The following is a 13,411-nucleotide window of genomic DNA, read 5'->3' on the forward strand; positions in this document are numbered from 1 at the left end:
TCTTATTTTAATTTTACCTACAAATGTAAGAATAAATCCAACTTAACATGTTGCTCAAAGTGTAAGTCTCATTTATGAAGATTACCAAAGACAGAATTGAATGATTGAACACTTCCTATCTTGCCACATGACCTTGTTTTAAGAGGATTGTGGGTATTTCAACTTCATGATTATTATACACAAGGTATGCACGGTTGAAGAAAGAGAACTATACTTCTGTTTGAGTTTTATTCAGCTTGTTGTTGTGCCATGGGGTGTAATGGATCATGATGAACAAACATAAAAACCTACAGGAAAAATTACATTCAATGATGAGACGACCCATTCTCACATTTCCAACTTTTAATGTTAGTCAAATACACTATCCTGCAATGTTTGCTGTAAAACCGCTAGTTACTGCTGGTGGATTGAACACTGCTCAACAATGCCTGACAAAATGGGGTTAAACTGGCAAATGATCAGATGCATAAATCAATGTTAAACATTCAAATGCTGCAGAAATCTCATTCTGCACTGAACAGAATTCTTCAACATCAAAACAATATTTTCAACCATCTCCAGTAGTGCTCTCAGTCCCTGGCAAGGTGTTGCACAACACTTGATTAAGTGATGTTTCAACACATCTCAGGAGGCTGTGTTTAAATACTCCAGCAAAGTTAAGGTTTTGTCTCCTTTACATTGGTGGCAACTTAATTGCCACTAATTACTACCGAGGTTTATCCGGGGCTTTGGTCAGGTAGCGGCTCCCACCTCACCGCTGAAGGGGGGGAATCGGTGCGACTGCAGTGGTAAGCTGGGGCAGACAAGGCTTTTGGTCACCTGAAGGCTTTGTTTACCTAGGCTCCTGTGTCGGCTCATCTGGATCCCTCCTCCACTAACCTGTCTCCATTTCAATGTGTACTAGGTTATCAGCCGGTTCTGGCACCGTGGCATCAGAGCTAGATCGAGGCACCTGCGGTGGATGAGTGGTTTCGGCGCTCTGAAGTAACCTGGGACGCTACCCATGTACGCCTGCAACAGGCCATCAGGTGACAGAAGGAGAGCGCCGACCGCCACCGCAGTGAGGCCCCGGTGTATGCACCAGGAGACCGGGTCTGGCTCTCGACCCGAAACCTGCCCCTTCGCCTGCCCTGCCGGAAGCTGGGTCCGCGGTTTGTGGGGCCAGTTAAAGTCCTGAGGAGACTGAACGAGGTATGTTATATGTTGCAGCTCCCCCTTGATTATCTTATTAGCCCCTTGTTCCATGTCTCTCCTCAGGCCGGTGGTGGCTGGTCCGCTCCAGCAGTCTGAGGTGCGGGAGGTTCCTCCGCCACCTCTGGACATCGAGGGAGCCCCGGCATATACTGTGCGAGCCATCATGGACTCTAGGCGTCGGGCGAGGGATCTTCAGTACCTCGTGGAGTGGGAAGGGTACGATCTGGAGGAGAGATGCTGGGTGCCGGTGGAGGACATACTGGACCCTTCCTTACTGCAGGAATTTCACTGTCTCCACCCAGATCTGCCTGCGCCTCGTCCTTCCGGGTCGTCCCCGAGGCCGGTGTCAACGTGCTGGATCCGCATGTCAAGGGGGGGGTACTGTCACGACTTCGGTCGCAGTTCCATTTCTTATGTCTTGATTGTACACACCTGGATCCCATTACATTATTTCTCTATTTAACCCTCTGGTTCTCATTTTTGTTTTGTGCATGATTGTTCCTGGTCTTGTGTTAGTCTTTTCTTTTGTGTTAGGGTTTGTTATCCCTGTGGATTTATTTGGCTGATATATTTTTCAGAGTAAAGTATATTATTTTACTCAGTTCTGTGTCCTGCGCCTGACTCCGTCCTCACCTCTGCACAACTGACACTTGACAGATTGTTCGGTCTATCTTTGACTGACGTTAGCTAATGTAAGCTAGCTAATGTTACCAAATAGCAATCTATTTCACCCTTGTCTGCATAATTTTTTGGAGGGGATATAGCTAACTCATTCTCTGTTTGTGTGTTGGTAGCAATGATGAATATGTACAGTTGGAAGTTTACATATACTTAGGTTGGAGTCATTACAACTAGTTTTCAACCACTCCACAAATTTCTTGTTAACAAACTATAGTTTTGGCAAGTCGGTTAGGACATCTACTTTGTGCATGACACAAGTCATTTTTCTAACAATTGTTTACAGACAGATTATTTCACTTAGAATGCACTGTATCACAAATCCAGTGGGTCAGAAGTTTATATACACTAAGTTGACTGTGCCTTTAAACAGTTTGGAAAATTCCATAAAATGACATAGCTTTAGAAGCTTTTGATAGGCTAATTAACATAATTTGAGTCAATTGGAGGTGTATTGTGGATGTATTTCAAGGCCTACCTTAACTCAGTGCCTCTTTGCTTGACATCATGGGAAAATCTGAAATCAGCCAAGATCTTGTAGACTTCCACAAGTCTGTTTCATCCTTGGGAGAAATTTACAAATGCCTGAAGGTATCACCTTCATCTGTATAAACAATAGTATGCAAGTAGAAACATGAGACCACGAGGCCGTCATACCGCTCAGGAAGGAGATGCGTTCTGTCTCCTAGAGATGACCGTACTTTAGTGCGAAAACTGAAAATCAATCCCAGAACAACAGCAAAAGACCTTGTGAAGTTGCTGGAGGAAACAGGTACAAAAGTATCTATATACACAGTAAAACGAGTCCTGTCGACATAACCTGAAAGGCCGCGCAGCAAGGAAGAAGCCACTGCTTCAAAACCGCCATAAAAAGCCAGACTACGGTTTTCAACTGCACATGGGGACAAAGATCGTACTTTTTGGAGGAATGTCCTCTGGTCTGATGAAACAAATAGAACTGTTTGGACATAATGACCATCGTTATGTTTGGAGGAAAAAGGGGGATGCTTGCAAGCTGACGAACACCATTCCAACCGTGAAGCACGAGGATAGCAGCATCATATTGTGGGGGTGCTTTGCTGCAGGAGGGACTTCACAAAATAGATGGCATGAGGTTGGAAAATGATGTGGATTTGTTGAAGCAACATCTCAAGACATCAGTCAGGAAGTTAAAGCTTGGTCGCAAATGGGTCTTACAAATGGACAATGACCCCAAGCATACTACCAAAGTTATGGCAAAATGGCTTAAGGACAACAAAGTCAAGGTATTGGAGTGGCCACAAAGCCCTGACCTCAATCCTATTTTAAAATGTGTGGGCTGAATTGAAAAAGCCTGTGCTAGCAAGGAGGCCTACAAACCTGACTCAGTTACACAAGCTCTGTCAGGAGGAATGGGCCAAAATTCACCCAACTTATTGTGGGAAGCTTTTGGAAGGCTACCCGCAACGTTTGACTTAAGTTTAACCATTTCATGGCAATGCTACGAAATACTAATTGAGTGTATGGAAACTTCTAACCCACTGACATTTTACATGCTTGAAATAAAGTGGTGATCCTAACTGACCTAAGACAGGGAATTTTTACTAGGATTAAATGTAAGAAATTGTGAACCTGAGTTTAGATGTATTTGGCGAAGGTGTATGTAAACTTCCGACTTCAACTGTAGAAATTGTCTGAGTGTTTATTACCTTTATTTAACTAGGCAAGTCAGTTAAGAACATTATTTTCAATGACGGCCTAGGAACAGTGGGTTAACTGCCTGTTCAGGGGCACAACAACAGATTTGTACTTTGTCAGCTCAGGGATTTGAACTTGCAAACTTTCAGTTACTAGTCCACCGCTCTAACCACTAGGCTACCCTGCCACCTCAGCTGGCTATCAATCTTGCTGCCAAATTAGTGATGCTAGTTCGTTAACAGCAAGCTAACAGTATTGAAATATCCATGTTAGGTATGCTTGGCTAGCCAGTCTAATAGAGATCAACAATTGGAGATATTTGTATCTTGATTGTAAAAGCTCTTCTCTTTTTAGTTGTTGGTGTGGCTAGCTACTATATGGCAAGCTACAAAGTTACAACCAGACACCTAAATCTTAGTTTACCAGCAAATGTTAGCACATGGCTGGAGTTGGCTAGCTAGTTAGACTTGCGCCTACTAACTTATTATGAGCCACCGTACTTCTACATCGGCTGAGTTTCTGTATTTCTCTTTGTGACATCGGCTGATGTAAAAAGGCCATATAAATACGTTTAATTGAAATGTTATTGATTGCATCTGGTCAGTTCTTTCAGTTTTGCCCTAAGGATTGTTGTGAGTGTCCATCTCTTTTTCAAAACAGCCCACCTTGGGGGAGGGACGGGGGCTACAGCACGATGCACCGCCCAATGCAAGTTGTAGTCTTTCAGAGACTGGAAAAAATGTATTTGCTTGTATATTTAGCAATGAATGCACCAGTAGGAACATCGCTGAAAGACATCCAATTGCTCTATCGAACAAGGACAACCATATCTACAGTCGTGGCCAAAAGTTTTGAGAATGACACAAATATACATTTTCACAAAGTCTGCTGCTTCAGTTTGATAGATGGCAATTCGCATATACTCCAGAATGTTATGAAAAGTGATCAGATTAATTGCAATTAATTGCAAAGTCCCTCTTTGCCATGCAAATGAACTTAATCCCTCAAAAACATTTCCACTGCATTTCAGCCCTGCCACAAAAGGACCAGCTGACACCATCGCAGGGATTCTCTCGTTAACACAGGTGTGAGTGTTGACGAGGACAAGGCTGGAGATCACTCTGTCATGCTGATTGAGTTCAAATAACAGACTGGAAGCTTCAAAATGAGGGTGGTGCTTGGATCATTGTTCTTCCTCTGTCAATCATGGTTACCTGCAAGGAAACACGTGCCGTCATCATTGCTTTATACAAAAAGGGCTTCACAGGCAAGGATATTGCTGCCAGTAAGATTGCACCTCAATCAACCATTTATCGGATCAACAAGAGCTTCAAGGAGAGCGGTTCAATTGTTGTGAAGAAGGCTTCAGGGCACCCAAGAAAGTCCAGCTCCTGGACTGTCTCCTAAAGGTGATTCAGCTGTGGGATCGGGGCACCAGCAGTACAGTGCTTGCTCAGGAATGGCAGCAGGCAGGTGTGAGTGCATCTGCACGCACAGTGAGGCAAAGACTTTTGGAGGATGGCCTGGTGTCAAGAAGGAAAAACATCAGGGACAGACTGATATCCTGCAAAAAGTACAGGGATCGGACTGCTGAGGACTGGGGTAAAGTCCTTTTCTCTGATGAATCCGCTTTCCGATTGTTTGGGCCATCCGGAAAAAAGCTTGTCCGGAGAAGACAAGGTGAACGCTACCATCAGTCCTGTGTCATGCCAACAGTAAAGCTTCCTGAGGCCATTCATGTGTGGGGTTGCTTCTCAGCCAAGGGAGTAGGCTCACTCACAATTTGCCTAAGAACACAGCCATGAATAAAGAATGGTACCAACACATCCTTCGAGAGCAACTTCTATCAATCACCCAGGAACAGTTTGGTGACAAACAATGCATTTTCCAGCATGATGGAGCACCTTGACATAAGGCAAAAGTGATAACTAAGTGTTTCAGGGAACAAACCATTGATATTTTGGGGCCATGGCCAGGGAACTCCCTGGACCTTAATCCCATTGAGAACTTGTGGTCAATCCTCAAGAGGCGGGTGGACAAACAAAAACCCACAAATTCTGACAAACTCCAAGCATTGATTATGCAAGAATGGGCTGCCATCAGTCAGGATGTGGCCCAGAAGTTAATTGACAGCAGCCAGGGCAGATTGCAAAGGTCTTGAAAAAGAAGGGTCAACACTGCAAATATTGACTCTTGCATCAACTTCATGTAATTGTCAATAAAAGCCTTTGACACAAATGAAATTCTTGTAATTATACTTCAGTATTCCATAGTAACTGAAGACACTGAAGCAGCAAACTATGTGGAAATTAAGCCCCCTTTAAGACTGCTTCACTGGTGCCCTTATGTTGGCAAAGTGAGTGAGTGAACTAGATGCACTGCCAGTTCACCATTTGTGCCTACAGTTTGCATAGGTTACCTTCTTATCCAACTCTGCCTTTATGCACAAGGTCAGCGGCAATGCAATTGTCTCACCTTGGAGATTGTGACGTTTGTGAGATATTGAAACAATTTATTGAAAAATAACTTAAGGTTACTTGCGTTACCCAGGTTCTCTGATATTATGAGTGGGATATCTCGCCACATTCCCCTACTTGCAAGAGTGTGAGGAAGTTCGGCATGCTCCAGAATGATCAGAGATTAAGAAACTGGCTCTTTAGTATGAGGGGAGGTAGTCACTCGACCTGTCTCTCTCCTACAGACGTGTGTGATTGGTTCTTCGAGCTGCTTCGAGATTCTGGTAAATCCAACTGTGAGATAGCAAGTAACCTTTAAGTAATAAAGGTTTTAGTAATTAACACACACTTTTTACCTGAATTCTTTGTAGTTGAAAATGTCTGGCACATAGTTTGTTCTATTTGTTCTATTCATGCTTCAAGGGTGGACTGTCAGCAGAGGAGGCGGGCAAGGGGAGGCTGGCTCATAATAATGGCTTGAATGGAGTTGATGGAATTGTATCAAACACATGGAAACCATTCCATTTATTCCATTCCAGCCATTACTGTCAGCACATCCTCAGATTTGAAGTGCCACCAGCCAGCACTGACTGTCAGGTAGGATCATCAGAATACTATTTTGCCCTGTTATCTGTTGCCCATGAACTGAGCAACCAGGCTCTGTCTCTGCTGGTTGTCCTGCTCCTGTGTTCCACCCTGTAGGTGACTCATGCTGGGCAGGGCCACCGGCTGGGGTGGTACCCAGGTCTGGTAGTAGGGACAAACCTTCAGGTGCTCCGACATGGATGGCACGTTGTCTATAAAACGCCACAAATCTACTGTAGAGAACAGATGACTGAACTCCCACACCTGGGGAGCGATACAAGATGAGAGGAGAGGAAAGAAAATAAAAGAGAGGAGAGGGTAGGCAGGGAGAGAGAGGAGAACATGGGAAATGTGACAAGTCACAGAAGGGGGTTACGTTTCCATTTCACTGTATTTAACTTACTCGACAGACTGTTGTCATTGTAAACTCCAGTGCTCTTACCGTTTTGGCCTTCCATTTGGCCACACCAGACTTGTAGGTCTTCTTTTCCCAGAGGAGGGACACCATCCCCCTGTCCTGCAGCAGAGAGGAACATACCTCTCTCATGAGGCGGGACACAAGGGCCAGTTGGGACAGGGACAGGCTGTCCAGGAAGCTGGCCATGTGGCACAGCACCTCGGATGGCAAAGCACTTAGAGAATCGCAGTCCCCTTCTCCCCTCGACCGCCTCCTCCTGGGGGTTCCGACAGGTTCTGGAGCAGACTGCGACTTGGAGGATTTAAGGGGCTCTGGTCCCTCCCCTTGAGAAGCTGGGACGGTGGGTCGGAGGTTGAAGATGCTCAGTTCCTGGCTGTAGGTAAAGGGTCAGAGTTCAGGATTAGGGTATGGTAATGAAAACATTCAGATGTACTGAAGGACTGTGAATACAAATACTGAAATATATACAAACACTGGTACTTCCACAATCAGAGCATGAGTTGTGAGTAGTTAGTTGAATGGTTCTTACTTGTAGGTGACCGTGGCAGGTTGTTTGAAAGGCTCTAACCTTCTCTGGCTGTAGGTGCAGCCCAGGTAGGCCAGGGGACACCTCTGCTCAAACCAGCCACTAGCACACGTCTGAATGTCTGTGTGCACGTTCCTGAATAATGATAACAATGTTTCATTTTAGATGTGTGGAAAACATTACAATGGAGGCTAAACAGCCATACCAGGGCAACTACTCAAGGCGACATGACATCACAGGGTACCTGAAGTGTTTGGGGAACTCTTTGCATTGGAAGTGTTTGGGGTACCTGAAGATTTTGGGATACCTGAAGTGTTTGGGGAATTCCCTTCGTTGGAAGGAGTGTCCACAGAGGAAGGTGAAGGCAGAGCTAGCCTTGTTGTGTCGGCTGGAGGTGCTGTCCGCATGCAGCTGGAGGCGGAGCTTCAGAGGCCTGTCCCTTGTCAGGTCTGCTAACGTCGTGTCTCGTCTGAATGGTGCCGTCTTGAAGGAGTGGGTCTGCATCCCCATGTCCACATAAAGCCCGTCCTGTCCACGCTCCTCACTGATCTTAGAACCAGAAAGACAGAGAGAAAGACATCTCAGCTCACTCATGAACAGCTCTAAGAACCTTATCCGGGCAGAGATAGCGAGAAATCGCCACCAATTGTTTATTAAGGGATACTCGCAACTGAGGATGGAACCCGGGACATTGGCTTGTCACCTCAACACCTTAGCTGTTACACCAACAGATCCAAACCACTTGATAAAGTAGCCAAGTGTTGGGTTAACATCGCTATAATATCTTTATGTGTTGTGGATGTACGTATTGTATTTCTGTTCTGATAGCTGTGAAACGTATGCTCTATTTTTGTTCAGCATTTTATTGCACCTAGCACTGGCACTTATTTTAACCTGCTGAGCTCTTCTGATAGCTATAACTTACCTGATGCCCCATGACCTCTCTCTCTGCGTATCCCAGTAGTGTGCTGTCAGCCTCGTCCGTCCACCAGGACTCCTTTAATGCCCCCAGGTCAGACGTATCCACACAGGCCCAGGTACTCTCAGCACGGGCTGATGCGTCATAGTAGTGGACACTACGCTGCTTCTCACGGTAGCTGACAGGAACCTGCAGGGGAACAATGATTGATAACACATTCAGTAACATGTCATTACTTTACAGAGATTTGTGTATGTAAGTGTTTGTATCTGTGTGTACGTGAACATGCATATGCCTTAGAGAGAAAAAAATAAACAGAACTGCATCGAGTTTCTGCTTGCCCTTATTTTTTACATTGTGTGTGAAGTCAATGCAGTCCTCACTTCTACCTGCCACCCTTACCTTGAAGGAGTACAGTGTCTGAACAGGGATGGGCTCTATGTTTCCGTAGACAAAGTCTTTTTCCCGTGGCGTGCAGGCATCCATCTGGCCAAAGGTGAGCAGCATGCGTCCGTGGTGCACCAGGTACATGTTGAATTCCTGGGGGGTGACCTCCTTGGCCATGCGCTGCAGGACCCCGTCCTGCCACGGGGCCATACCTGTAATCCCTGTGGCATTACGGTTGGCCTCGGTCCCCCTTGGTCCCTCAGGAGCTCCTGGATCTTGCAGAGCACCCATCAACTCTTCTGCATCTCTTCTCTCCTTCTTCTCTCTGCACGACTGCTCCTCCAACTCCATCCAATGGTTCCACTCCTTCCCTTCTCTGCCCCGGCTGCTTTTGGTGTCCACATTACAGCCTCCTTTATCCATATTGAACATCCTCTCATACCTGTTGTATCTGTCAGAGCTGATGTCTCCCCCTGGTTCCTCCACACCCACATCTCCCTCCTCCTTCTCCAAAGAAAAGTCTGAAAGGTCTGTCACGGCTGTTTCTGGAACGCCTGGCGTGGAGAGAGAGGGTAATAATGAGGAAAAACAAGTTATTGTAATTTTATAACAAGTAAAGTAAGTAAAGTAAAAATAACATTTTGGATTTGTCCAGAAAATCCAGTTACCAGATAGGATATGATATGGCCTATCTTCACTCCACCCATCATCAGCAGCCGTACAGAGGGTAGAGGCCCCATTACATAGACGCACTGTGGCCCAGTCTTCTGTCTTCTTATTTTTCTTATCTTCTTTCTTCTCCTCTTCCTCTCCCTCCACTTTCACTATCATCTCTGGGTAGAGAGTCTTCATCTTCATACGGGCGTACAGGTGTCTCTGATCATCCAGGGCCATGGCCAGGTCCAACTGTTCTCCTGCCTTCTGCTCCTTCAGCAGGTTCTCATGCAGGGTGTGTGTGTGTGCGTGGATGTCGGGGTGTGTGTTTGCGTAGGCTTCATCGGCTGGCCAGCGGATCCACTCCATTGAGCAGCACACCACACTGGCGGGACAGACCTGCAAGTGGCCCGCCTGCCAGGAACGGGGCATGATGATTGGACAGCCGAAGGCGGCGTTGAGGCATGGCACCTTCTCATTGGGGCAGAGGAGCGCATGCTCCCCCTCTTTGCACATGTGGAACAGGGCTCCACACAAAAGGCGGCAGGGGATGAGCACACAAGACACGGAGATCTCCACGGGGGCCTTACACCGCCGGCTGTAGCAGCTGTCACAGTGGCGATGACCGGCAGGACGGGGGGGACGAGAGAAAAGGGAATGACGTCTCTGATGGAAGAGGGATGGAAAGAGAGAGAGAATGATAGAAAGTGTGAGAGGAAGAGAACACAGTCAAAACTACTTCACCTCTCACATGTTAATGTCATGGGATGGCATAGTCTCCACTAAACATGAATTGTAAACACGCATCTAAAGTCTTGTGGGCTAGACATGGTTAACTATTTTTTTTACAGGGAAACGTCATCAACCCTTTCACAGAAGCTCTATAGTACACATTCCCCATAAAAACATAATGACTAAATCAATTCAATGAAAACATTGAGAAATGCTGTTCAATTTGGTTGTATTGTGGTTTTTACTTTAACATGCCATAAAGTAAGCTTCAATTTAAATAAAATTAACATACCATGTTCTTATTCTTCAGTTCAACATTGTTCAACTGAAATCCCTTTAAACAGAAAGACATGTTGAATGCAACCTTTACTTTATACTTAACCTTATATTATAATGTAAACCTAAAAAGTTTAAAGCTTTCAAACCATACAAACAATTGTTACACAACTGTCTTATAGTCCATAGTCTCAACATTACCTGAAGTAAACCATTTCTCTTGTGCCGCTACAGTACTACTGCTTGGTATCTGTCCCTTCTGAAGATCATGTGTTAGTGCTATAAATAGGCCAACATGCTGACTGAGAAATGCTACACAGCCTGTTCAAAAACATGCTCTGGTTACCAGACAAGGGCTGACCCTGGGTCAGTTGAGAACTCAGTTATTCAACCAACCAGTGCGACTGAGTGATAGGGAGAAACTTGTGAGGAACCATGGCGATAGAGATCCCTACTTGGAAATAACCTGTTTTTGCATGGACATTGCCATTGAGGACTTCCACCATTTTAAAGTAGTCAACTGGGTGGGGAATAAGGCTTAAGGAAGGATCGAAGGTTACGTATGTAACCATGGTTATGTGAGCTATTTGGATCACTCCAATATGTTGGTATCAGTCTGTGGCGGAGGGACACATCCGAGGTGAGGATTTACAGATTTACTCCTGTGTACACCTGTGTCACGGCTGGGGCCCACCCCTATATAAAGATCCTATGGCCGCGACACACGTTCTCTACATCATTTTTTAGGTGCCTCTAGCACCGTAGAGGATTGGAGTGATCCATATACAGTGGGGAGAACAAGTATTTGATACACTGCCGATTTTGCAGGTTTTCCTACTTACAAAGCATGTAGAGGTCTGTAATTTTTATCGTAGGTACACTTCAACTGTGAGAGACGGAATCTAAAACAAAAATCCAGAAAATCACATTGTATGATTTTTAAGTATTTAATCTGCCGGGGCCTTTCCTCTGGTGCCCGAGCGCCTGGGTCCCCCAGGCACGTCCCTATGGCGGTGACAGTTGACAGGTTGTTGTTCCACCGCACAATGTGCAACTCCCCTCTTTCCTCAGCACGAGGTGATGAGGGTGGCAACGGTCCACCCGTCTTGGACCCGGGGCCTGAGGAGGCGGCATGAACCGTCTCAGGGTCTCCCGGTCCCTAAGAACCTTATCAGTCTGCTCCAGAATGTCATTAACCAAAGGTGCCACAGGTCAGCCCTGGGGTGATGGGGAGAGTGGCAAATGTGCTCTGGAGAGCAGCTGGCAGAAGGGATTGGGCCAGCCCGTGATGGCGCAGGGAGGTAACCACCTGCGCTGTGGCCCGTCCATTGGAGTGGGCCACATCCCTCTGGAGCAGGAAAAGCAGGCGAGACACCTCCGTCGCTTGCCAGAAGAGCTCCTCTGTACCCCTGCAGGCCGAGAGGACCATGGCAGCTATCATGGTGTCCATGGTCGGGTACTCCCAGAGGCTGAGTGACTCTGCGCCCGCCACATTACTCCATGGTTCAGTCTGTGAGTCTGAAGCACCCCCTGGCAGAGGCTCAGCTCTCCTGCAAGGCCTCACAGAATTCAGCAGAGAAGAGTCATCGCTGTCCACCAGTTTGATGTCCCGTGTAGTGGCTACCCGAGTGAGTAGGCCCCTCATAACCTATCGAGCTGCTGGGGGCTGATGAAGCCACCCCTCCGGCTTCTGATGGCCTGGTAGCTCCGCTCATGGTGGTGAAAAGTGCCAGCATTGTCCATCAGGAACAGCCTATCACTGCCCAACAGGTAACAGCTGTCGTCGCCATCGAAGCTATCAACTTCCTGATGCAGGGCATGCGCCTTCCATTCAAGGTGGTCCCAGCGGTCTGACTCCTGCCCCCGTCCAGGACTGGCAGCAGATGGGCTCTGCCTGCGGTGGCTTCGGCCACACTTCCTGGGAGGGTTACTGGGCCCAGTAGAGGGACTAACAGCCTAAGCCTGGCCGACCCACTGTCGCATGGCCTCCAATCTCGCCAGTTGCAGGCTTTCTGAGAACACCACGCAAAACAGGCATCCACAGTAGGGCGCTCCACCGCCCTCTACGCATGGCTCAAACCCAGGCAGTGCATACACGAGGTATGCGGATCTCCAAGGGGATGTCACCATCACACCTGTCACAAAGGGAAGCCATAAACTTAGCCAAGCCAGCAAGGCCACTTAGCAGGGGTCCAATGCCCTGGGAAAGCTTATGTCGTATGACCCGCTTGGAGGAATAGGAACTTGTGATGGATAACTTACCCAATAATTCTGAAAAACAGGCACACAAAAAAACGCAAACAGGTAAAGGATTTGTTGTGGATTTGATTAATGAGAATTGCATTAACATGACAGCATGTTAAGCAATTCACAACACACACAAAACAAGCCAGTCGGCAAGTTGTGTAAGGTAAATACAGTTTGTGGCAGCAAGGGCCACCAATATATTAAAGGATGCACACGGAGTCGTAGTGTAACGCTAACGAAACACAAGCAAGACAAACCACAGGCGGAAGATACAGATGAACCGCTCACAGCGAGTGAAGCACTCAAGAAGAGGGGCTGGCCATGTGGTCCATGCCATAATTAAAACACCAATGAAATCTCTGCAGTGTTTTGTGCTTTCATTCTGTCTGTCTCACTGTGTAACCTGACTCCACTGCTCCAGAGAGAGACCCCCTTCACCCTGCAGACCAGAATGCAACCTAGCTATATTTATCACTGCCCTGGTAAATGTTGTAACAAAATTCAGGACTGTAACCCATGCAAGGCTGACAGACTGACTAACCGACTGTCTGTTTGACTGACTTTGTGACTGACTAGGTGACTAACTGCAACTCAGCCTCAGAGGAGACAGAGAGACAAGAGGTAAGACTCTTTAGCATTGATATCCTGGTAAGACAACACTG

The 13,411-nt window shown here is 46.6% G+C and overlaps 1 protein-coding gene across 1 annotated transcript; it reads right to left on the reverse strand.

Moving 5' to 3' along the window:
* Positions 1-327: 327 nt before the first annotated feature.
* LOC110490106 (F-box only protein 40) lies at positions 328-10,805 on the reverse strand. Its single transcript, XM_021563275.3, has 9 exons — positions 10,704-10,805; positions 10,519-10,560; positions 9,509-10,160; positions 8,856-9,394; positions 8,460-8,642; positions 7,842-8,083; positions 7,538-7,669; positions 7,033-7,381; positions 328-6,854 (listed from the first exon to the last, which is right to left on the reverse strand). The coding sequence occupies exons 2-9, from the start codon at positions 10,519-10,521 to the stop codon at positions 6,633-6,635; spliced, it is 2,322 nt and encodes a 773-aa protein (XP_021418950.3). The 5' UTR covers positions 10,522-10,560; positions 10,704-10,805; the 3' UTR covers positions 328-6,632.
* Positions 10,806-13,411: the final 2,606 nt, after the last annotated feature.

Source organism: Oncorhynchus mykiss, chromosome 15 (assembly GCF_057628025.1).
Source record: "Oncorhynchus mykiss isolate SJ-2025 chromosome 15, ASM5762802v1, whole genome shotgun sequence".
Classification (NCBI taxonomy): domain Eukaryota; kingdom Metazoa; phylum Chordata; class Actinopteri; order Salmoniformes; family Salmonidae; genus Oncorhynchus; species Oncorhynchus mykiss.

Coding starts and splice junctions, on each gene's coding strand:
- LOC110490106 (XM_021563275.3), bottom strand. Junction 8,643..8,855: donor AGACACTGTACTCCTTCAAG/GTAAGGGTGGCA, acceptor GTTCCCCTGCAG/GTTCCTGTCAGCTACCGTGA. Junction 7,670..7,841: donor GAATTCCCCAAACACTTCAG/GTATCCCAAAAT, acceptor ATCATTATTCAG/GAACGTGCACACAGACATTC.